General features: G+C 39.6%; 2 protein-coding genes across 9 annotated transcripts in view; one reads left to right on the plus strand and one right to left on the minus strand.

Moving 5' to 3' along the window:
* Positions 1 to 7,146, plus strand: part of ALDH6A1 (aldehyde dehydrogenase 6 family member A1) — a 42,222-nt gene extending 35,076 nt beyond the window's left edge. For both annotated transcript variants that reach the window (XM_082451713.1, XM_082451714.1), the window contains 5 exons: positions 327 to 516; positions 728 to 909; positions 2,313 to 2,492; positions 2,764 to 2,862; positions 4,628 to 7,146. In XM_082451713.1, the coding sequence (XP_082307839.1) occupies positions 327 to 516; positions 728 to 909; positions 2,313 to 2,492; positions 2,764 to 2,862; positions 4,628 to 4,732 (756 nt within the window). In that variant the 3' untranslated portion in view covers positions 4,733 to 7,146. The remainder of the gene's footprint in view (positions 1 to 326; positions 517 to 727; positions 910 to 2,312; positions 2,493 to 2,763; positions 2,863 to 4,627) is intronic.
* Positions 2,863 to 25,106, minus strand: part of BBOF1 (basal body orientation factor 1) — a 47,869-nt gene continuing 25,625 nt past the window's right edge. For 4 of the 7 annotated variants that reach the window (XM_082451709.1, XM_082451704.1, XM_082451708.1 and 1 more), the window contains 7 exons: positions 20,162 to 20,242; positions 17,191 to 17,261; positions 16,143 to 16,287; positions 14,601 to 15,094; positions 12,007 to 12,108; positions 7,844 to 7,918; positions 6,348 to 7,679 (listed from right to left, as the gene is read on the minus strand). In XM_082451709.1, the coding sequence (XP_082307835.1) occupies positions 7,550 to 7,679; positions 7,844 to 7,918; positions 12,007 to 12,108; positions 14,601 to 15,094; positions 16,143 to 16,287; positions 17,191 to 17,261; positions 20,162 to 20,242 (1,098 nt within the window). In that variant the 3' untranslated portion in view covers positions 6,348 to 7,549. Of the gene's footprint in view, positions 3,004 to 4,060; positions 4,117 to 6,347; positions 7,680 to 7,843; positions 7,919 to 12,006; positions 12,109 to 14,600; positions 15,095 to 16,142; positions 16,288 to 17,190; positions 17,262 to 20,161; positions 20,243 to 25,106 lie in introns of those variants that run through there. The other 3 variants (XM_082451705.1, XM_082451706.1, XM_082451710.1) reach the window with 3 other exon arrangements.

Genomic DNA, 25,106 nt, shown 5'->3' on the forward strand with positions numbered 1-25,106 from the left:
GCAGTGTTTAGCCTGTCAATTTGACCGAACGTGATTGAGGCAGTGTTTTTTTGTTTTTGGGGGGGGCGTTTGATAATGGTTTTGATCTAAATAAACACCTATCAGCTTTTCAGCTGAGGAAGTGAAGCAAAAGTAACCTGGAGACTTACTCAGTGTTACCAGTACTTCAGCAATATCAAAATGATAATAAATCTATTTTCAAAGCAACACAGGATAAATTCTCGAGTCCTTTCCTTAAATTCTCATCTGAAATCTCAGGTTCTTTAATTTCTTAGCCAAATTGTATTTTGCCAAGGAAGATTCATGTACTTTCTGTATTTCCTTAGGGAGCCAAAAACCATGGGGTAGTCATGCCAGATGCCAATAAGGAAAATACTCTGAACCAGCTGGTTGGGGCAGCATTTGGAGCCGCTGGTCAGCGCTGCATGGCTCTTTCAACAGCGATCCTTGTGGGAGAAGCTAAGAAGTGGCTCCCAGAGCTGGTAGAGCGTGCCAAAAAACTGAGAGTCAATGCAGGTAACCGGTTATCTGCCTGGCTTCTTTAGACTCTGCATCTGTGGCACTAAGCTCTTGATTTTCGCATTGGCCTTGTCCAATGGGAGCAATCATGTTTATTCTTACCATTGCCTCTCTTTGTACTGTACTACTTGTCATTTGGATTCATCTTTATTTAGCACTCATAATTTATGTTAATGAAGACCTTAAATACTTCTGTGTTGTTCTACAGGAGACCAGCCTGGAGCTGATCTTGGCCCTCTGATCACCCCCCACGCAAAAGAGCGAGTCTGCAATCTGATTGATAGTGGAACAAAGGAAGGAGCTTCCATCCTTCTTGACGGGCGAGATATTAAAGTCAAAGGTTATGAAAATGGGAACTTTGTTGGGCCAACCATCATCTCAAATGTCAAGGTGAACAACTCTGGATTATTTATTTTGCAAATATATAATTTTGCGAAATTAGCTAAAGGCACCTCATTCCTCTAATTTATAAATGAAGACATTTTATGACTAGAGACCTCATCTCTTGCCAGAATTACTCAGTTATTTTATCTCAAGTCTGAATGAGTCTCCCCTCCTGACTTCCAGCCTCTTTCAACTATACCAATGGTTGGAAAACTTTCCATTAAGAGCTAAAGAGTAAATATTTTTGGCTTTGCAGGGATAAATAGTCTCTGTCACAACTACTCAACTCAGCCATTAACATGGTGTGGTTGTATTCCAATAAAACTTTATTTATGGACAATGGAATTTGGATTTCATATAGTTTTATATAGTTTTAGGTGTCATGATTGATTTTTTTCAACCATTTAAAAATTGTAGAAACCATTCTTTGCTTGTGGGCTGTACAAAAACTGGCAGCAAGCCACTCCAGCTCACGGGCCATTATTTTGCCAGTTCCTATCTTACATTATACTTCTTACTTGTTTAATGTTAATTTCTTCTTCCCTCTCCTTCTTACTGCCTAGCTTATAGCTATTGCAGTGTCACCATCAATATATCAGCCCCCAATAGTTATTGAATATCTACATCTTCACCAGAAAGTGACAAAAGAAAAAGAATTGGTGTCAATTTTTATTTATCAAAACTGAAAGTTGCTCAGCTAAAATGACAATGACTCCTCAATGACTATATTGAGGAGTTTTTTTGAAATTCAGATATCCCCACTAATCCTATTATAATCCTGAATAGTCAAGAGCTGAATCTAAGTGTAGTAGAAATTACGAGATTTCTTGCCACAGAGTCACTGAGGAAAAATCCACTTATCAACAACAAACACAGCTGACCAGCTGCAGTGGTAAAAGATGTTTTGAATGTTTAATGTGACCTGATACCAAAATAAAAATGTACAGACTCATTTGGGAGGCAAAGGAACAAATGAGAATAGATTGTTTATGTTACAGAAAACTTAGCACAGGATTTCTTTAAATAGAAAAATTCTCCTGTGGTGTTTTTAATATATATTTGATTTATTAAAAAAACGAATTTTCAAGTAGCTTTTCAGTAAGATAACAATTGGATAAACAAGTAATACAGGCATAAAACAGGAAGCTAGTGATGGGTCATGAGACCTAAAAATACTGTGCTTAAAGGAAAGGAGTGTAGTTATATAGTTATAGTAATAGGAATTTCAAGTTATTTATGATTGGTAGCTTGGAAGATGGAACACAGCAAGAAAGGACTTTTATTTATACGTGATTTAAAATGAAAAGAGATTATTACTAACATAAAAGCTGTTCATTAAGCAAGTGGGTAATAAAGTACCAAATAAGCAAAAAATACTGACTTCTTTTCTGCTGCATCACTCCTGGCAGCCAAATATGATCTGTTACAAAGAGGAGATTTTTGGCCCAGTTCTTTTAGTTCTGGAAACAGACACTTTGGATGAAGCCATCAAGATCGTAAATGACAACCCATATGGAAATGGAACTGCCATCTTCACCACCAATGGAGCCACTGCTCGGAAGTATTCCCATCTGGTAGATGTCGGACAGGTTTGTGAACAGAATTCTTAGGATATTCTTGTAGCCATTTACTGTTTCCTATGTAAGGGGAGAAGGTAAACAGCGATCAGTCACTGCCCCTCTGATCTCCCTCAGTGCCCCATTTCTTCCTCAGGAATAAAAGCTCATGGGATGCAGGATCGGGTGGAAGGTGGGTAGTTAAAATTGGTCTCTCTGATGCCAAGCATTTGGGCTTCTAAATGGAAAGTTCCTTTGTTTGAGTGTTTTTCTTAGTATTTGACATGGATTTGTCCTGCTTTAGGTCGGGGTGAATGTGCCCATTCCAGTGCCTTTGCCAATGTTCTCATTCACCGGCTCTCGAGCTTCCTTCAGGGGAGACACCAATTTCTATGGCAAACAGGTGACTTTAAGTTTAAAAAAAATATTTTTCCTCTAAGAAACTTTCTTGAACATATTCAGGAACAAGGATTCTGCAAGGAAGGGCCTGCCAGCAGCTTCTGTGAGGGTATATGTTGTTCAGCAGTGCTTGTCAGTAGGTTCCCTAGAAAAGATATAAAAGTTAACAAAATTTTGCCAATTCCTGAATAACTCAAGGCAACAGTTTTTGGGAAAGAGCATGAGTAAATCCAAGCCTTTGTATATGTCCTCTCCTCTGCCTGTGACCCTCTCTTCCTGTATCCCCCCTTTCTCCCCCCTTTTCATCTGACTGTTAACCCCCAGTTTAAAGTGTGGACTCCTCCAGAAAATCACCTCTGACCACCACCATCCCCTTCAGTGTTGGGTTGGGTATGTCCTCATGTGCTCCCACTGCACACATTGCTCCCGTAATAGTTACTCATTTACTAAAAATTTTATTGAGCACCTTCTGTATATTAAACACTATTCTACAATAAAAATGCTATAAATGCAGCACTGAACAAAAAATAAATAAATAGAGCAGATCTGGAACCAAATTACCACTATTATCACATCCTTCAACTGGTGCATATATCCTAAAGCAAGAACAGGCATGGCATGTTCAAACAGCAGAAATGGGCTGGAGCACAGTGAGTGAATAAGGAAGATAGTGGTAAGAGATGAGGTTAGAGAGGTAGGCAGAGGCAAGTCATGTAGTAGGACTATTTAAGCCATGTTAAGAAGCCCTCATCACACTGTAATTATTATTTACTTATCTGCAGAACGTGGCACAGAGCAAGTACCCAAATATGTGTTGGGCAAATGGGCTAGTGAAAGTTCTTTGTAGTCCCACAGAAATATAGCCATTTTGGGACCTTCAGTAAAAAATTACTTGTTTTCTATACAGGTCTTCCTTTTATAGGTTAATAATAAATTAACAGTGGGATTACACAGCAGGCTATGACAGTGTAGCCAGCTGGTTAAGAAACACTGTTTGGAGGTGGATTATCCAGTTTGTGCATTAGTCACAGCTTTTGTAAAATTGACTAGTTTGATACTATTAAAAATTTCTTTCAAGGGAAGCAGAGTAAAACTCTTGCTTAAAATAGTTTGTCAGTTTTGGAGTTTTTTTCCTCCTATGTCTTTGTTTAATTACTGTAAGTTACTCTGGTGAGTGAGGCTTCTTAGAGTAAAAGACTGACCTTATATACAGTTTGAAGTCTTAAATCCTTAGGTACTTAAATTGCTATTTTGCATTCTGGAAAGAAGACATAAAAGTATCATTCTTACATAATAAAATATAAACTTCAGTTGTATTTTATATTGAAAGTATGTAATAATCTCTAAAGTTGTTTTCACTATATTAACATTGCCCAGATTTTGTCTAATAATTCTAGAAGAGTATTTTAATCAAGCTGGTGTGTTTTTTTCTAACAATATCCTTCTAGCTTGCTAGTAATTTTATGTGTTAGATCTGCAGTCTATTCTCTTTTACTCAAGCCTATTCTTATAAAATAAATACAAGTTTAACAGTTTACCATGTTCAATTTTTCCATTTAGATGTGCCAGGTAATATGCTAAATGTTTTACATAGATTATCTCCTGAACAATATATTTAATTTTGGTTGCACCTATTCCTCCAGTAGGAACGTGAATAGCATTTCATAGCACCTCCTTCAAAAGTGATTAAAAGAGGAATCATGAAACCCCCGGGCATATATGATAACTCTTTCTTTCTCTCTTTTTTTTTCTTTCTTTGTTCTCTTTAGGGCATCCAGTTCTACACTCAGCTAAAAACTGTCACTTCACAGTGGAAAGAAGAAGATGCTTCTCTTTCCTCACCGGCTGTAGTCATGCCTACCATGGGCCGTTAGAAACGAGTTTTTCTGGACTCAGTCCATCCTGAGTAATTGCCCTTTATTCTTGACCAACTCCAACTGCCAACTTTGCTCAGATCAGATCCCTGGGATTGGAATACTATGTAACTAAAATCTTTCACAGGACCATTATCCCCTGTTAAGTAGCTAATAGGGAGACTCCTAGTGTAATTCTGAAACCAGATTTTCACTTGCTCTTCATAATTTTATTTTTGAGGTCACTGTCCTAACTGTGAAATGCTTCTCTGGAATAAGAGCTTAGACCTGATTTCTAAAAATTCTCCCCTTTTCTGATGACTTGAAGGAAGTGAACATTAGCATGTGTAAAGACAATCTTCCAAGGAAAAGGATCTCTTGCATGGGGAAATAGGTCAAAAATTATTCACCCTTTGGTTGATCATCAAATACAGCCCCACATAAATGCCAGTGGGTGAGGCCTCTCTGTGAAGCTTTGCTGAGCCTCTCATTTATCCCACACCACACAAGATATAATCCATCTCTACTTATCCCACAGATGTGACAACTGCTTCTGTCTTTTCTGCTGAATGCCACTTTGTCCTAGTGACTCATGACCACTAATTCTATCATTGTCACTGTTCCTGCTTCTTAAAACCACTTCCCAAGGATACCTCAGTATGCATTGGATAAATCAACTTTTTGTGGTGTGTGCCAAGCGTTAAATTTCAGGGTTTGCTTCAGCAATCAATGAATGCTTCAGTGATTAATTCAGATGCCAACAGGATTTTTTTAGAAAACTATTTCAAAAGTTATATCAGGCCCAGACATCAAGGGGTATTCTAACCATGAAAGTGAGCAAGACTCTTTTTTTTTTTTTTTTTTGATGCTTAACAGGATCTCATGTTTATTGAGAAGTGATTAATGGTAAAAAGAAAGGCAATGCCCTTTCCTCGTTGGCTGAATAAGAAACTGAAGAAACATTCACTACATGTTTTACAATATTTTTCTCTTCCAAAATGCATTTCTGTAAACAAGTTTTAACCACTGTTCTTAGCTTTGAAATCAAATTAATGCTGAACTTAATCAGTATAATGTATAAGAACAGAACATTTCTTAGGACTCCTAGTACTTTATTTTGAGTAACAAAGGGTCAGAGAAAATGAACCACCCTTAAAGATACAACCTTGGGTGACACTGTTAAATTCTCCAAGACAAAAATTCTTCCTGAAAATGTTCTTCCAGTTTGGAAGGGAAAAACCAAGTTCCTACTTTCTGGGGTGGAGGCTCAAAACCTTCAGACTCACGTGTTCTCCAAGTATGAGCAAGACTGTTGCCTAAAGTAAGTCTAACCTGATATTACTTGTCAAATTTTTTATATTGTTCTTTCCTCTTGCCTGCATTTCTCATTTGTGACACTTTTTAATGAAAGAACCCTAATGTAAAGTAACTGACTGGGGCCTAAGAAATTTCAAAGCTTTCCATGTGTGAAGTAGTCAAAGAAATGCTTTGACAGATTCTTCTGCTACCATTAATTCAAGTGTCTTTATGCTTTTTGTTTCTTTGCTATAGCTCAACTTTAAGTCAGAACAGACATTTATGTGCTAAACAGAATAGATTCTGTCTTTTTGCTCTACCATGCCAGTTGAATCCTGTCTTTCTGATGTGGTCTTCACCCATCGAACTAGGAGAAGGCTTCTCATTTCTGATAGAGTAGTCTCTGGTCCTCAGCCAGATGACATAGGTCATTTATTTTTCTGCTTCCTCATTAGTTACGTTGATAATGCTAACCTATTCCATGGGGGTTATCTAATAAATTAAGGATGGTAAAAACCTTGAAAATGTTTGTGCACTCTCTGGATTTTAGGCTTATTACTACCACGTGTTGGATAGAATGTCAAAATCTTTAATCACTTAAGGTGACTGAACTTTAATAAAATACATTTATGACCCTCCTGGCGCTTTTTTTTTTTTTTTGGATTTGCCTGCCTAAAGGTGAGGCAATAGAAATTTATAATATCATAATAGAATGCCTCTTGTTTTATCTCTTATCACAGCTGACAACTGGTAGTAATATTTAATCCAGTCCAACAACTACAGGCTGGGTTGAATAAAAGGTCATACTGTCTAAATTCCAAGTGGAATTAAATATAATCACAGAGACTCCTAAGTTTTCCTTACATTTAAGGAAAATTACTTTTTAAGAAATACTAACTAATCAGAATTGTGTTGCTCTAATTGGAATCAACTCATTTGGCTAGGTACTTGCTACTCAGAAGAGTTACTTATTTCTTAGATGGAAAAAAATCTGTACAGTTGTGTTCATGCTAGTAGCCGCTAAAAAATTCAGTATTTTCTTTTTGCTCTGATGTGGCCTCACTGGAAATTTCTCAGATTTTACATTGTACTAATTGATTATGTACAACAAATTACAAGTAAAAAGCTCTTAAAAAGAACACCTGGCTTTTTTTTGTTTTTTGTTTTGGTACCGTACTTCCTTATAATGCCTTTGTCTGCTAGCTTATAGTGACCCAGACTTCCCACCTCTGTCCAAAGCCAAGAGTTACATGGTCACTATGTTTATTCTTACATAAAGGATAATACATATTTTAACTGGGCTATATATTTCAAAAGGCAATTTATAGGTTTTCCACACTAAAAGAGGCACAAATATGCATTTGCATTAAATATATACCTTCCTTAGTGTGGATATTGTTTATTAAAATGTCCACAATCTCACACTAATGTTATTACTCATTTCACTGATCCCTGAGAGCTCCTGGCTAGTAGAGAAAAGAACTGTGACTTAGAAGAAGGTGCATGAGGAAGGGGAACAATTATGTATATTGTTTGGTTAGATTACAGACTCCTTACTATGTCAGACTCTTGTGATCCTTTCTGAATATTGGGTATCACCAGTTCACCAGTACAGTCTAAGATTGGCACTTGCTGGGTGACGAAGGTTTGATCTTGAAGCTTACTTTCATTCCTACAATAATGACAAAGTAAGATTTGTCAACAACCACACACATGGAACTTGGTTCAGAACAATATACTTGTTATGTTATTCTCACTCAATTCTAGTATGTATAAGATGTCTACAACCACCATTGTGATCAGGCTCATGTTCATTGCTTTGTCAAGAGAGCTTACCCAAACTCCTTTGTTGTTTCATCATCAGGACCAATATAGTCTGGAACTGGAGGTCTAGAACTCTGGCTGTATTTCCTGTAGTGGGTATAAGTTAACAATGAGGCAGTGTCTCCACATGCCCTGTATTTCAACTACACTTTAAAACTGATAAAGGAAAAAATAATAATAAGAAGAAAGAAATAAATATAGGACTTCCCTGGTGGCGCAGTGGATAAGAATCCACCTGCCAATGTAGGGGACACGGGTTCGATCCCTGGTCTGGGAAGATCCCACATGCCACGGAGCAACTAAGCCCGTGGCCACAACTACTGAGCCTGCGCTCTAGAGCCCGCATGCCACAACTACTGAGCCCACGTGTCGCAACTACTGAAGCCCGTGCTCCTAGAGCCTGTGCTCCGCAGCAAGAGAAGTAACTGCAAGGAGAAGCCCGTGCACCACAACAAAGAGTAGCCCCTGCTCACCACAGCTAGAGAAAGCCAGCACGCAGCAACGAAGACCCAACACAGCCAAAAATAAATAAGTAAATAGAAATTTTAAAAATAAATAAATAAATATAAAACTGCTAAAGGGAAATGCTTCAGTTGGATGGGCTTCTTATTTTCAAAAATGAGCTTTCATACACACATAGAGGCAGTATAAGGCAAGTTAATTTAAACTTACATTCTCTTAAACTTGAGACATGTTGAACTTAAGAAATGGAAATATTTATGAATATAATCATGATGATACTCATAAAATAGCTATTAAGGGCTTCCCTGGTGGCACAGTGGTTAAGAATCAGCCTGCCAATTCCGGGGGCACGGGTTCGAGCCCTGGTCCAGGAAGATCCCATGTGCCGCAGAGCAACTAAGCCCGTGTGCCACAGCTACTGAGCCCACGTGCCACAACTACTGAAGCCCACGTGCCTAGAGCCTGTGCTCCACAACAAGAGAAACCACCACAATGAGAGGCCTGCACACCGCAACGAAGAGTAGCCTCTGCTCGCCGCAACCAGAGAAAGCCCACGCGCAGCAACGAAGACCCAATGCAGCCAAAAAAATAATAATAATAATAATAAACAGCTATTAATGGTGATGGACAAGGTTGAACCAGAGTACTGACCAAAAGCAAGGCCAAAAAATTCCCTTCCCACAAAAAGAATCTCAAAACACAGGAAAGTTACCAATTTAGATAGACCCAGTATGAAAATTCTTTCTTATACTTTGGAAACTCTAGTTTAAGAACAGAAAAATAGGCCCTCTTGCCCCCTAAGATGGCTCACATTCTGTCTATTGAGTGTGTATCACCCTGAATAAATCTGCTTTCAATCTAAAAAAAAAACAAAACCAGGAAATCAACATCATCCATTCAATATTCTAATTTGAAAGTGAGATTAACAGAGTTACAAAAAGTATAGTAGGTTGATTTGCCAGCAGATAAAGACACACCCCACTCCTAAAACTTGTCCTCAATTAGGTGCATATGAAAGCAGCATAACCCCATTCAAAATCTGGCTATATTAAATAGTCCAAAAATAATGCATGAAAAAAATGTACCTTAAATACTACTAGTGCCTGAGATATAGCCAGAGTGATTGTTGATGCACTAAAAGAGTGCAGTTTATTGGTTATACTCCTTTGAGTTAGTTTAATCACAAAGAAAAATATTGTACTGTTGGATTCACAATCATATACAACCAACTGTGAACTCTTACCAACTTCCTAATTACTCCACTTGCCTTGGAAGACCTTTTATCATCTAATTCCTCCCCCGCTGGTTTGAGCTTTCTCATTTCGTCTCAACATTTCATCATCCTATTCCTAACTTATCTTTTTTTCATCCAACAGGCTTAGACATCATCCCATTGTGGCCAGTTCAAGTTCACTGATTTGGTGTGAAAGATTTCACCCAAATTCCTTTGTTTCTCCAAGTGTTGAAAACAACACAGTGTGGAACTTGAAGCCTGGTACTCTGGCTGTGTTTCCTGGGGTACAGAAATATCAACTCACAATGAGACAGACATTCAGTGCCTACAGTCTGGATTCTACCCCTACCTCTTCAGTTAAACTCTTTGAAAGTCTACCAGAGACACAAAAGCCATTTCAAAATCCTTCATCTTCCATTCAGCCTATAATTCTTTAAACTCTTCTCTTTTGGTTGTACTGTTTCTTTATTCTCCTGTTTATTTTAATTGTGGTTATTCCTAAAGGTTCTAGTCTCAGCCCCTTTATTCCTGTATCTTCATCAACTTTCCTAAACTCAAATACCAATTTTCACTAAACATGCTCAAATCTCCCTTCCTAAACTCTCATGTGTACTCCAGTCACTCTTTGCAAATGCCTTAAGTGGTTTTCACTCCAATATGTTGCCACATCTCCAGCACTGAAAATACTACTTGTATTTCTTCTGTCTAGAATGTTTTTTCCACCCCCTTTTGTTCCTACTTACCTTTAGAGATCAGCTCAAGCTTCTGCTTCCTCAGAGACTTTCCTGATCTCAATTAGGTCAGATTCCCCTAATCTAGGCTCTCTTACCACTGTATACCACTCCTTTGAACTTATGTCATAGTTGTATTTTTTATTTGTGTGATGATTTGAACAATGTTTTTCTTCCATGTAGACCAAAAACTCCCTGAAATCAAGCATGATGTCTTTATTTGCTCAACACTATATCCTCAGTAAATAGTTGGCACTCAATATGTATATGTTAAATGAATTAATGGATGGATTAAATAAAATTTAAACATTTCCCTCACACTGGCTTTCCAGATTTTTCATTTGCCTTTCATACCACCATTCCTTCATTTCTTAAGCTAAAAATCTTAAACATTTACTCCATCTTTTCTTTATTCCTTTTGTCCTTTATCACCAAGTCCTGTTTCTCCTTCCTTAATGTCTCTCAGTTTCTCGCCTTTATTCTGACTGCCCTCACTCTTGCCTAAACCCCTCACCGCTGCGTGCCCAGAGCAGTGCAGCAGCTTCTGTTGGTCCCAACTCTATTTCTGTCCTCCAATCCATCATACACGTCACTGTGTTAGGTTAAGGTCAGCTCTGAGAACAATGACCTGTGAACCCTTCCAGTGAGAGAGTATGAGTCTGGCTTCTAGCTCTTTGTATTCCTTCAAGGCAGAGAAGAAAACTGTTACATTACTCTAGAATCTACAAAAGTTCAGGATTTTCTGCATGGTTTTTAAGGCTCATCATAATTCAGTCTATAGGTTAAACCTTATTTCTAATTAGTAATTACTCTCTAGCATCACCAAATTTCCTCAAGACAGGCAGTTTCTCCTCAATGTTGCCTAAATACCCTACACCCATTCCTAACTCTGGACTTTTACTTAAGCTGTCTACCCCTTGCCTGATGTGCCCTCCCTGCTCTACCACTATCCTACAAGGCACCCCACAGAGTCACCCTCTTTCAATCTTCCCTGACTACTCTAGCCCACTGACATACTGTCTGAATTCCATCTTTACTTTATTGTCCCACCTAATTTTTTTCCTTGTCATGCTTGGTTTTGTTTGGGCAACCAAATTGTAAACTCTTTGAGATCAAAGGCAATGTCCCTTGATTCTTTTGAATCCCCACAATACAATGGTGCCAAGCATTTAACAAGCAATCAGTAAGTGGTTGATTTATTTTAGCCACTTTATAGTTACTATAAAGTGACTATAACCAGGGTTATAGTCACTGATAAAACATAATGAAGAAAGAGAGTGAAACTAATCATTAAAAATAATTATTTGGAGTGCCTGTGGATTTCTGTTTTCCTTTCCAGGTCTTTTTCTTGGTATTAGAGATCCCCTTGATTAATAATCAGCTTTAAAATAATTTACTTATCTTTGCAGACCAATAAAATCTTAACAATTGTTATGCTTCTCTTTCGTTACCACTCATTCAGCTGAACAATGTTATACCTTCTCAGGAAGCATTACCTTAAACACCTACGATTAATCGATTTTCTTTCCCCTTTAACTCTAATACCTCTTTCATTTTTGTGCTCACTTACACATCTCCCATTCTTTATCTCTGGGAGTTGCAGTAGCTAAGCAGTATGACCCTTTTATATTGATATTTCCTGGTCCTTTCCCATTCCCTTAATTCTAAGTAAGAATATGTTCACTTTTCCTATATGGCCTCTAGGTTTGATAGCAAATTGGTATTTCACTACTGAAATAGGGAGTTACCTAGGAACAAAGCCATTCATTTTTGCAAAGAGCAACCTCAAGACTTTCTCTTTCTGCTCCCAGGTCAAATCTCCAATGTCCATATTTCCTTGAATATCTGTCCTAAAGAATTTCAAAGAAAAAAATGAAAAAAAAATGATCAAAGTAAGCATCTCTTCTTTTTAAAAAATATTAAAAATGTAAACATGAGAAAATTTCTAAATCATAACTGAATATTATGAGGTTTCCAAATGGAATGACTACAAAGCAAACAATGTCCATTACAAAATCATAAATTTGAAAAGCACATTAACATGGTAGCCAATTTGAAGTGTTATGTAGTCATTAAACTGAAAATAAGAAAAACTATAACAACATGAAAAAAATCTGTGCTCAAACATTAAGCAAATAAGCAAAAAAGAAAGTTGTAATGCAATATTATGTATCCAGATAACACAAAGACAAAAGGTACAAGAAAAAAACAGTTGTTTGGTCAAATTATTGATAATTCCTTTTTAGCAAGTCTTTAGTATTAGATATTTTGCTATGAAAATAGAGTGATAAGAGGTAAATATATAAAATAACATGTAACTTATCTAGTCTATTTCTTACCTCCAAATAATTTCATCAAACAACTGTTTTTTTCTTGTACCTTTTGTCTTTGTATGTATCATTATCTGCTTAAGAGGCAGCTAAGCCTTCCAGGAAGGTATTTATCTATACCATAACTTTTCCAAAGGATTCATAGTCTACTTGCTATTTACAAAAGTTGGCTGACATGTAGATAGAGTATTGATGTATAACGTAAGAAATATTTTTTCATATATGTCAGTTGGGTTAGTTTTAAGTTTAGGTTTTGCCTTATAATCACCATATACTTTGATTGTCCTTCCCCAATCTGCCTCTTAAGCAGATAATGTAATATTTTAACTACAATTTCTGCCTTCCTGGCAGAAATCCTATTGAACACTAGGATTAAAGTGATAAGTTGCTCATGAGGCAGAATAGGGAAGTGTCCCGTTTCTGCAACAACAATGTGAAGAATCATTTTATGCACCTTCCTCTGAAAACTTATACACCACTTAATATACAGTAGATTTAAAAAATGTAAAAGAAACTGCCTTATGTATGGTGGGGACTCAACTTGCTTGACTTATTAAATAAAAAAATAAAGTGACTCTCTTGGTAATAGTTATTATAATAACTATTATTATAATAGAATAATAGTAAAAGTGTTATTAACAGACTTCTGAATATGGCAAGAAGGTAAAAAAAACTATAGTCTGGACATTTTTGAAGAAGAGTCACTGGCCATGTCCAACCTTCCCAACAGCTATACAATTTAAAAGAACCTACATATTAGCCTATTAAAAAATAATTTAAAACAGAAAACACATTTGGAAGCCCTCTCAATAAGATGTTAAGTCATAGTAGTAGGGAGTCATTTTAAGTTTCTTAAGGCCTTTGAAGAATCTAATCATGTTGGGATATAAAACAATTTTTTCAGAATAATCTTTAAAATGCACTATAATTGGGCTTCCCTGGTGGCACAGTGGTTGAGAATCTGCCTGCTAATGCAGGGGACACGGGTTCGAGCCCTGGTCTGGGAAGATCCCACATGCCGCGGAGCAACTAGGCCTGTGAGCCACAATTACTGAGCCTGCGCATCTGGAGCCTGTGCTCCGCAACAAGAGAGGCCGCGATAGTGAGAGGCCCGCGCACCGTGATGAAGAGTGGCCCCCATTTGCTGCAACTAGAGAAAGCCCTCGCACAGAAACAAAGACCCAACACAGCCATAAAATAATAAATAAATAAATAAATAAGTAAGTAAAATTAAGAAAAAAAGCTTAAGCAGAAAAAAAAAAAACAAGTCAGGGTTACATTTTAAAAAAAAATGCACTATAATTTAATCCATGGTTTATAGGAAGAAAAGTATTCAAACAGATTAAAATGCTAACAGGAAACAACCATTGTATATAGTCTACAAATGTCTCAATCATTCTACCACCTTTATCATGGTGGCAGTAGATCTCTAGTGTATTTTAAAGCCTTGTGGGGACGTTTGGTTAATACAGTGATGGAGGGGGCACTACTGGGTGTCCTCCAATCCATAGGACAGTTCTGTACAACAAAGAGTTGCTGCAAAGAATTGTTATATTGATTTTTTAAATTATAGGTTTGATTAGATATTATTACCTATGAATTTCATCTCAGAATAGTAAAGGGAACATTACAAAATATTTGTGAAAGTATGTTTATCAAAAATGTTTAACCTGAATCTAATCAAACCTTTATAACAAATTTATAGGAAACAAAATAAAGGAACATGTTAAAAGATATTACAATGACATTCAAAATGGAACAAATAATCCCTTTAACAAGTCTCTGTCACACAAAAAAGGGGGACATCTACTAAGAATACCTACTAAGCCCCACACGGTATGCTAAGCATAGGGGTTACAAAGATGAGTAAGACAGTTCCTCTCCTCAAGTAACTTACTGAGTAATCTAGTCAATACTTAGATATTACCAAACTAAACTTTTCAGGGTTTTTATTTCTCTAAAGGGCACAAGAAGAACAGTACGAAGGCAAAATATTAAAGCATTATTAGTACCATTTATCGGCCTCCATAAGATCCTGATTCACACTATTGGTGCTGTGCTCTCTGCCATCAAATGTTCGGATTTGGGGATATTCTGTTCTTCCTGCACATGCCTCTCTCATTTTAAAATTGAAAGCAGCTTGTGCTACCTGTTTATAATGCTTTCTGCTAAATAGGATCTGTTGCTTTACTTGGTGTAGAGCATCTAAAAAGAATCTTTCCACTTCTGTTCTTTCATCTAGTATGTTCTTGGCCAGCTTCTTTACTCGATTCATTTCCTTGTCCTTCATCTGAAGAAGATGCTGCAGCTTGAAATTTTCAATCTGACCCGCTTGGTTCTCTACCATTGCCTGCTGCTGCAGTTTTAAAACTTCAGTCTCAAACTCTTTGGTCATACAACTCAGGGCAGTCTCCAAGCTTACTACCTTCTTCTGAAGAGTTTGGATTTGTAATCTCTGCTGGGTAAGCTGCATTATCTTTTCCTTAACCAACAGATCATTGATCTCCTAAAACAGAAAGATGAGAGAGGTGAGAGATTTTTTTTTTAAATTAATTTCAGAACTTAAAAGTTCCTCACTAATATCCATTACTTCATGAGATTTGAGTTTGAGGCCAGGTTGCAATGGTGATATTTTGGTATTCTGTGCATAAAGAGTAAGAAACATCAAGAGTCCCTGTCTGGACTTAGGAAGGCCACAAATTTTGCTAATTAAGAAACTTTCCTTCCTCTAAAATTATAAAAAGTTCAATATTTTATATTATCAAAAAAATTTCCAAAATCAGTAAGACTGTACAGTAAAACAGTAATTTAACAACTATATACTGCAAACTGTGGCAGTCTGCTAGTTGCCTATCCTAGTGTCCATTTTCCATTTCCTCCTTCATAATAAAACCCCAATTTTATTCAGAAAGGTAGTAAGCCCAGCTGAAAATTCCCAGTTTCCCTTGTGTTCAGCAAAGCCACGTGACTAAGCTCTGATGGAAGAGCTGCGAGTAGAAATTTGTATAGGACTTCCAGGAAGAGCTCTAAAGGGAGGGGCATGCTGTTTTCCTTCTTGTCCTTCTTCCTCCCTGTTGTTAGAGCTCCAGCAGCTGCTGGGGGCCATGAGGTGACTCTGAGGAGATAAGCCACATGTTGCAGAACAAAGTTGAGGAGCCCGAGTGTCTGCCGAATTTGTGGCACTACCATTCCAGCTCTGGATTGCTTACCTCCAGACTTCCTTTAGGGAGAGATACACCTTATATGGGGAAACCATTGTTGTCACAGCTGAGGACTTATTCCTAAGTGATTCAGGGACCAACTCTAAGCAAAGTGAAATGAATACTAAGGTAGTAGAGGACAGGAGTTATATTTATGTTTCGGATGTATTCTTTATAAAGCCAAGTCTAAAGTTTCTTGTAAGTCATTCAGTAATTAACTTTTCAGATAAGAAAAACACACCATCCAGACAGAAGAAAAATTGTCCTGTTGTCCTTATGTATCACTACTATACTCAATTCTTAGTATTCACCAACCCAATCTTTACAAAAAAAGGAAACAAAATCTAAATGAACCTTCTGCTGTAAAAGGAAAGTCTGAGTCTCTTGCAACTTCTGAGAGTTTTTTTGTAGAGCATCAGCTTCCTTCAGGTGGTATGCGAGAGCTTTCTGGAGATAAACATTCTCTTTAAAAACAGCTCTTCCAGCATTGTTCAATTGCCTGAAATAGATATAAGATCCCAAAACACAGACCTAAGTTTTAAATATTACCAAACTAGAACAATGACTGCTTTATCCCCTAACATTAATAATAATGATCATCTGGAATTCCCTGGCAGTCCAGTGGTTAGGACTCGGCAATTTCACTGACGTGGCCCGCCCGGGTTCAATCCCTGGTCAGGGAACTAAGATCCCACAAGCTGCACAGGGCAACCAAAAAATAATAATATTCAATAATTTAAAAAAATAATAATGACCAGCACTTATTTACCTTATGGTGGGTACTCAATAGTTAGGTGGGGATCTTGAGAACTAAGTTCTCACCAACAGGAAAGTAAAAAGGGACGTGTTACTTCCAGTCCAAGGCAATTAAGGGCAGGTATGAGTTTCCCATGTTCTTTGTACATGTGACTGGACATAAAGAACAAGATGGAAGCAGCCCAGGTTCCTGAATCACCCCTGGAGTAGAGCTGTCAGACCCACACTAGATTAGAAATAAACCATTGAGACTTAGTTTATTAACATAGTGCAGTTTAGTGTTACTTTCACTAATATACCTCATGACAACCGTGCACAGTTGCCATTATTGACCCCATTTTTAGATGAAGAAATTTAATTTCAAAAAAGTTAAGAAATCTTCTTACAGTCAGTTAGTATACATGTTGAGAACCAAAGTGTAACTTCAAAGCCCAGGTTCTTTTCTCCACACTATGCTGCTACAAAAAGGGTGGATGGAAAAGGGGTGGGTACACAGAGAGAAAGAAATAGTGAAGGAAAGTAAACCAGAAAATTTGAAGAAAGCAAACCAGGAGAGAAGGGGGTAGAAAACATGATAAGAACCAAAAAGACTAGCAAAGAGGTAAGAGAGGCTATCAGAAAGAAAAAAGAGGCAGCGATCTCCTACACAACAGCTTCATGGTGGGCTCTGTCTGCCAGCATTATTATCTTCTTCTCAGCCTCTTTTTCTAGTCGGTGCTAAAAAAGAAAATAGGCTGTTTCAATACAGTTATATTTCTAACAACAAATTCTACACATAAAAAGTTAAGTATTTATTTTATAATGTCAAATAAAATGCTCCTGGCCACATGACCTGACGTGAAATACTCCAAGTATCAGTGGAGGAGCCAGCAAAGAGGATAGTGTGAACACAGGGACTTTAGGGTACTTCCCAATTTCACCATTAAAAAAGCAAAATGACATATAAATAGAAAAAAATTCCACATCAGACCTGGAAAGCAGAGCTGGGAGAAATTTCTGTTAAATACAATGTGATGAGAATCATTTATTCATTCATTCAACAAATTCCTATTGAGTACTAATAGTGTACCAGATTTTTTAAGATACTAGAGATGCTGTGGTGAACATAACAGATAAGGTTCCTGTTCTCATGGAGCTTATATTCTAGGATGAGATCCAAACAGTAATAATAATTAAAATGCATTGAGCATTTACTATGTGCCAGGCATGGTTCTACACATGTATTATTTACTTCTCACAACAATGTAATTAGATACCTATGAATTAGGTACTATTATTGTCCCCAAAGACAAGGACTGAGGAAACTGAGAGAAAGGTTAGTGACTTGTCCAAAATCATACAGCTAGTAAATGGCAGAGCAGGGATTCATATGCAGGCAATTTGATGCTTTACAGCCTCCCAGCAAGTAAACAAATAAGAGAATTAATAGACTGTGATAAATGCTATAAATGAAATAAATGGGGTAACGAAACAGATAGTAACTGAGGGGGGTAATTTTAGATTGGGTTTAGGGATTATCTCTTTGAGGAGATGACATTTGAGCTCTGAAGAGTGAGAATAAGCCAGAACTGCGATAAGAACATTTCAGGAAGAGAGAATAGCAAGTACAAAAATATGCAGGTGGGGAAGGGTTTGGTGGTTCAATTAACAGAAAGGATTAAATGGGAAAACACAACAAAATACTAATAACCTGAGGGAAGTCCTTTATATGATCAGGTGGAACATGCTGAGGTATGAGATGAATGAACAGGGCTTACTAGAAAGCCCATTGCCATGGACCAGCAGCACCGGGGCTCAAACCAGTATAGGAGTTTGTATCTAACCATCAAGTCTGTACCTCACATGGTAAGGCAGACACTGCTGTGGCTGGACAACCCAACACTCATTCCCATCCTTTTTCCTTCCCAGCTTCCACCAGTGGCTGGAGAAACAAAACACCCTTTTTCCCTGGCGTCCATTATAACATGGTTCTGGACAATCATAGAGATGTAAGAAGAAATCTGCTAGGAACTTCTGGAGAAAGTTTTATGGTTTCCAGATAAAAGGGACAGATACAGATGGAGCCTCCCTTCTTCCCGCCCTAAAAGAGATGACTCTCAGAGCTGCGTTAACCATCTTGCAATTATGAGGGAAAAGCCAGCAGCCACCTACTTCTAGACATAAAAATCCTATTTATATAAGCACTGTCATTCAAGTAATCTGTAAACTGACCAAGCACTTCTAACATTTGTTTGTGGAATGTTACACCAAGTAGGAGAGAGATCCAGTGTAGGGTGGAGTGAGGAAAGAGGCAGCTGAGAGCAGCCCGTTCCTGAGCACTTCCACTCCTAGCAGTGCCAGGAAGTGCCTGAGAGGGAAAGCATCTAGATACTGCTCCTGCCCCACTCCCAGGTTATTCAATACACAAACTGGAAACCTAGAGCCACTTTTGAAAGCAAATTCTTTTATATAAACCTGATATGAGTACTTATTTGCCTCACCCTCACTTCCCTACATTCCCACCAATTTGTGAAAAAATTTATTCATTTCTTTCCTAAGGATGAAAATTTAAAGAAAAAATTGAAAGAATTAAAGATAAACCAGGGGGACTCTGAGAATTAACTTTAGAAGCACAGAGAAATGTGGAAGTTTGTGATGTGCTAAGGAACATTTTTGAGCCCCCTTTTTATTTATTTATTTATTTATGGCTGCTTTGGGTCTTCGTTGCTGCGCACACGGGGGCCACTCTTTGTTGTGGTGCGTGGGCTTCTCACTGCGGTGGCTTCTCTTGTTGCGGAGCACAGGCTCAAGGCACACGGGCTTCAGTAGTTGTGGCTCGCGGGCCTTAGAGCGCAGGCTCAGTAGTTGTGGTGCATGGGCTTAGTTGCTCCGCAGCATGTGGGATCTTCCTGGACCAGGGCTCGAACCCGTGTCCCCTGCACTGGTAGGCGGATTCTACACCACTGCACCACCAGGGAAGTCCTGAGCCCCTTTTATTAACATCCTTAGTTGGCTTGACTAAGGGAAGACCCTCACACGTATCAGAGCAACCTCTCTAATCCCATCTGCCCTACAAAAAGTGGTACACGGAGCTTTACTTCCACCAGGAGACACCAAGCTGGGATGGGGGGATGTGTCCTGAAGCCTTGGTCAGATGACAATCTCTCTTGAGGATTTCAAGAATCTCTAACTAAGAGGGGGGAAAAAGATAATCTTCTAATAAGATACCAAATGAGGGTTTCCCTGGTGGCGCAGTGGTTGAGAATCTGCCTGTCAATGCAGGGGACACGGGTTCGAGCCCTGGTCTGGGAAGATCCCACATGCCGCGGAGCAACTAGGCCCGTGAGCCACAACTACTGAGCCTGCGCGTCTGGAGCCTGTGCTCCGCAACAAGAGAGGCCGCGATAGTGAGAGGCCCGCGCACCGCAATGAAGAGTGGCCCCTGCTCGCCGCAACTGGAGAAAGCCCTCGCACAGAAACGAAGACCCAACACAGCCAAAAATAAATAAATAAGTAAATAAAAAAATTAAAAAAAAAAAAGATACCAAATGAAAAGCTGATGTCTCAGAATACATATAAATATACTTACGTCGTTCTAGTACACAAAATATTTATTTATTAATGCAAATATGCTGTACCTTTTCTTCCAAAAACCTGCCTTCCAGTCTCCTAAGAGTCTCCTGATGTTTCTGCTCTGTGTTCCTTAAGTCCTCCTTCAGCTAAAATTAAAATAACGAAAAAAAAGAATGGTCAGTAGGAAATGGGGTGGATTGGGGCATATTCCTAGAAAATTCGCAGTCAAGAAATATTTTCTGTTATACATTACCTCTTAATCCTGAACACACAGAAAAACTCCATGCCCTCCCTCTGAGTACCATACTTCTAATAATCGTCTATAGATTTACAAGATCAGTATTGAGTTTCTAAAAAGCTTTTCATGAATAACAGTTTTCAGAACATTCAGATAAGTTATTATCATATTCATTCCCCCCCCAAATATCTTCATTTTAAACATGTGGACTCACAGAATCATAATATTTTAGAATTACCAGGAATCTTAGGAGTCAGACTATACAAACCTCCCACTTAATATAGGAATCTCTTCTATGAGAAAAATATCTAGAGACAGAAGTATCACTAATCAAATCCTATTAATTCACTAGGCTGCCCTTTTAAGAGTTCCCATTTTTAGAAAATTCTTCCTAGTATCAATCTAAAAAGTATCTCCCTGTGATTCCCATAGACAGATCCTTCTATCCTCTAAAACTACATAGAATAAAAAGGACATAAAATTCTTCCAGGCAAAGAGAATTGAGCTAACTTAAAGCTATGATCCTGAAGGCTATATATACTGGCAAGAGCCAATCAGACTGAAATCGGCACACTCAATCTAATATTCATGCCACAAGAAAAGGCAGTAGAGAAGAGCTTTCCATCACACAGACCAGAGTTCAACTGTTACCTCTCTTACCAGCTGTTTGGACAAATCACTCATCTTCTCTAAGTCTCAAGTCTCCAGGGTAAAAAGAGGATAATAATAGTAGCTATTCTCAGAGAGGTGTGACAAAGATTAAATAACAAATAATACACATAAAATACTTAGAATAGTAACCGTTTAATACAGAGGTTAGTTATTTTATGTCTAACATTGTCCTCCCTTATACTTCACAATTTTCCTTACTGTGATCTCTCTCCTAACAGCATTAAATCTCCATTTGATCCATATCATATGATTTCAGATGTTCTTCTTTCTTCCTGTATTTTTTTTTTAATTTTTATTTATTTATTTATATATTTATTTATTTATTTATTTATTTATGGCTGTGTTGGGTCTTCGTTTCTGTGCGAGGGCTTTCTCTAGTTGTGGCAAGTGGGGGCCACTCTTCATCGCGGTGCACGGGGCCTCTCACTGTCACGGCCTCTCTTATTGCGGAGCAAAGGCTCCAGATGCGCAGGCTCAGTAATTGTGGCTCACGGGCCTAGCTGCTCTGCGGCATGTGGGATCTTCCCAGACCAGGGCTCGAACCCGTGTCCCCTGCATTGACAGGCAGATTCTCAACCACTGCGCCACCAGGGAAGCCCTCTTCCTGTATTTTTTATACAATTTTTTAAAAATGGCCTCATATTGTCAAAGACTTTCAAAATTAATGTCAATATATAAGTTTGTGGAAATGTCTACCATCCCAGTGGGATGGGGGGGTGGACCTTTCAATTGCCATTGGGCTCCCCAAAAATCTATAAATTAATAAATAAATCTTTTGAAAGATAATTAGGCAATGTATATGAAAAACCTTAAAAGTTCACGTTCTAATTTAACCTATAAATTTCACTATAACTTCTAAGAAGTTATCCTAAAAACTAATTAAAAATATAGAAAAATACTTTGTTACTTAGATGTTCCTCAGTTTATAATAGTGAAAAATTAGAAAAAAGTCCAAATGTCCAACAACAAGGGACCGACTAGTAAATCATGATATATCTACCCAGTGAAATTCCATGCATCTAGTCAAAGGGTTTTATAGAAAAATACATAATGGCATTGAAGAATATTCACAATATTTAAAGTCAAAAAATCAGGTTAACAAACAATTTGTACACCATAACCTCATTTTTGTAAAAATAGCATATATTGTAGATACTTTAAAATATACTTATACAGGGGCTTCCCTGGTGGCGCAGTGGTTGAGAATCTGCCTGCCAGTGCAGGGGACACGGGTTCGAGTCCTGGTCTGGGAGGATCCCACGTGCCGCGGAGCAACTGGGCCCGTGAGCCACAATTACTGAGCCTGCGCGTCTGGAGCCTGTGCTCCACAACAAGAGAGGCCGCGACAATGAGAGGCCCGCGCACCGCGATGAGGAGTGGCCCCCACTTGCCACAACTAGAGAAAGCCCTCGCACAGAAACGAAGACCCAACACAGCCATAAATAAATTTTAAAAATTAAACTTAAAAAAAAAAAAGAGACCTGCTGCTACTAGATCTTGTTTAAATATATATATATATATAATATATATATATATATATATATATATATATATATATATATATATATATATATATACTTATACATAGCAGAGGTGGAAAAAGTAAAGACAATATACCAAAATATTAACAATGGTTATCTTTAAGTTATGTAGTTGTGAGGGGAGGGTTTTTCATTTTCTTTTATCAGCTAAATTTGCTGAAATGGGTATTATCACTTTGTCAAAAGAAGAAAGACTAAAAAAAATTATTTTAAAAATATTAATTGTGGAGAAGGAGAGAAGATGGCGGAAGAGTAAGACGCGGAGATCACCTTCCTTCCCACAGATACAGTAGAAATACATCTACACGTGGAACTGCTCCTACAGAACACCCACTGAACGCTGGCAGAAAACGTCCGACCTCCAAAAAGGCAAGAAACTCCCCCCATACTTGGGTAGGGCAAAAGAAAAAAGAAATAACAGAGACAAAAGAATAGGGACGGCACCTGCACCAGTGGGAGGGAGCTGTGAAGGAGGAAAGATTTCCACGCACTAGGAAGCCCCTTCGCAGGCGGAGACTGCGGGTGGCAGAGGGGGGAAGCTTTGGAGCCACGGAGGAGAGCACAGCCACAGGGGTGCAGAGGGCAAAGCGGAGAGATTCCCGCACGGAGGATCAGTGCCGACCAGCACTCACCAGCCCGAGAGGCTTGTCTGCTCCCCCGCCGGGGCGGGCGGGGCTGGGAGCTGAGGCTCGGGCTTCGGGCTTCCGTTGGATCGCAGGGAGAGGACTGGGGTTGGCGGCGTGAACACAGCCTGAAGGGGTTAGTGCACCACAGCTAGCCGGGAGGGAGTCCGGGGAAAAAGTGTGCAGCTGCCGAAGAGGCAAGAGACTTTTTCTTCCCTCTTTGTTTCCTGGTGCACAAGGAGAGGGGATTCAGAGCGCCGCCTAAACGAACTCCAGAGAAGGGCGCGAGCCGCGGCGATCATCGCGGACCCCACAGCAACAGGGGCGCAGAGGGAAAAACGGAGAGATTCCCGCACAGAGGCTCGGCGCCGAGCAGCACTCAGCAGCCCGAGAGGCTTGTCTGCTCCCCCGCCGGGGCGGGCGGGGCTGGGAGCTGAGGCTCGGCTTCGGTTGGATCGCAGGGAGAGGACTGGGGCTGGCGGCGTGAACACAGCCTGAAGGGGTTAGCGCACCACAGCTGGCTGGGAGGGAGACCGGGAAAAAGTCTGCAGCTGTCGAAGAGGCAAGAGACTTTTTCTTGCCTCTTTGTTTCCTGGTGCGCGAGGAGAGGGGATTCAGAGCGCCGCCTAAATGAACTCCAGAGAAGGGCGCGAGCCGCGGCGATCAGCACGGACCCCAGAGACGGGCATGAGACGCTGGGGCTGCTGCTGCCGCCTCCAAAAAGCCTGTGTGTGAGCACAGGTCACTCTCCACACCGCCCCTCCCGGTAGCCTGTGCAGCCCGCCACTGCCAGGGTCCCGTGATCTGGGGACAACTTCCCCGGGAGAACGCACGGCGCGCCTCAGGCTGGTGCAACGTCATGCCGGCCTCTGCTGCCGCAGACTCGCCCCGCCTCCTCCGTACCCCTCCCTCCCCGTGGCCTGGGTGAGCCAGAGCCCCCGAAGCAGCTGCTCCTTTAACCCCGTCCTGTCTGGGCGGGGAATAGACGCCCTCAGGCGACCTACACGCAGAGGCGGGTCCAAATCCAAAGCTGAACCCCAGGAGCTGTGCGAACAGGGAAGAGAAAGGGAAATCTCTCCCAGCAGCCTCAGAAGCAGCGGATTAAAACTCCACAAACAACTTGATGTGCCTGCATCTGTTGAATACCTGAATAGACAACGAATCATCCCAAATTCAGGAGGTGGACTTTGGGAGCAGGATATATTAATTTTTCCCCTTTTCCTTTTTTTTGTGAGTGTATATGTATATGCTTCTGGGTGAGATTTTGTCTGTATAGCTTTGCTTTACAATAGCTTTATTTTACTTCACTATATTATAGCCTCTTTCTTTCTTTCTTTCTATTTTTTCTCCCTTCTACTCTGAGCCGTGTGGACGAAAGGCTCTTGGTGCTCCAGCCAGGCATCAGGGCCGTGACTCTGAGGTGGGAGAGCCAACTTCAGGACACTGGTCCACAAGAGACCTCCCAGCTCCACGTAATACCAAACGGCAAAAATCTCTCAGAGATCTCCATCTCAACATCAAGACCCAGCTTCACTCAATGACCAGCAAGCTACAGTGCTGGACACCCTATGCCAAACAACTAGCAAGACAGGAACACACCCCCATCCATTAGCAGAGAGGCTGCCTAAAATCATAATAAGGCCACAGACACCCCAAAACACACCACCAGACGTGGACCTGCCCACCAGAAAGACAAGATCCAGCCTCATCCACCAGAGCTCAGGCACTAGTTCCCTCCACCAGGAAGCCTACACAACCCACTGAACCAACCTTAGCCACTGGGGACAGATACCAAAAACAACGGGAACTACAAACCTGCAGCCTGTGAAAAGGAGACCCCAAACACAGTAAGATAAGCAAAATGAGACGACAGAAAAACACACAGCAGATGAAGGAGCAGGGTCAAAACACACCAGACTTAACAAATGAAGAGGAA

The sequence above is a fragment of the Balaenoptera physalus genome (genome assembly GCF_965194825.1).
Source record: "Balaenoptera physalus genome assembly, chromosome: 2".
In the NCBI taxonomy this organism is placed as follows: Eukaryota; Metazoa; Chordata; class Mammalia; order Artiodactyla; family Balaenopteridae; genus Balaenoptera; species Balaenoptera physalus.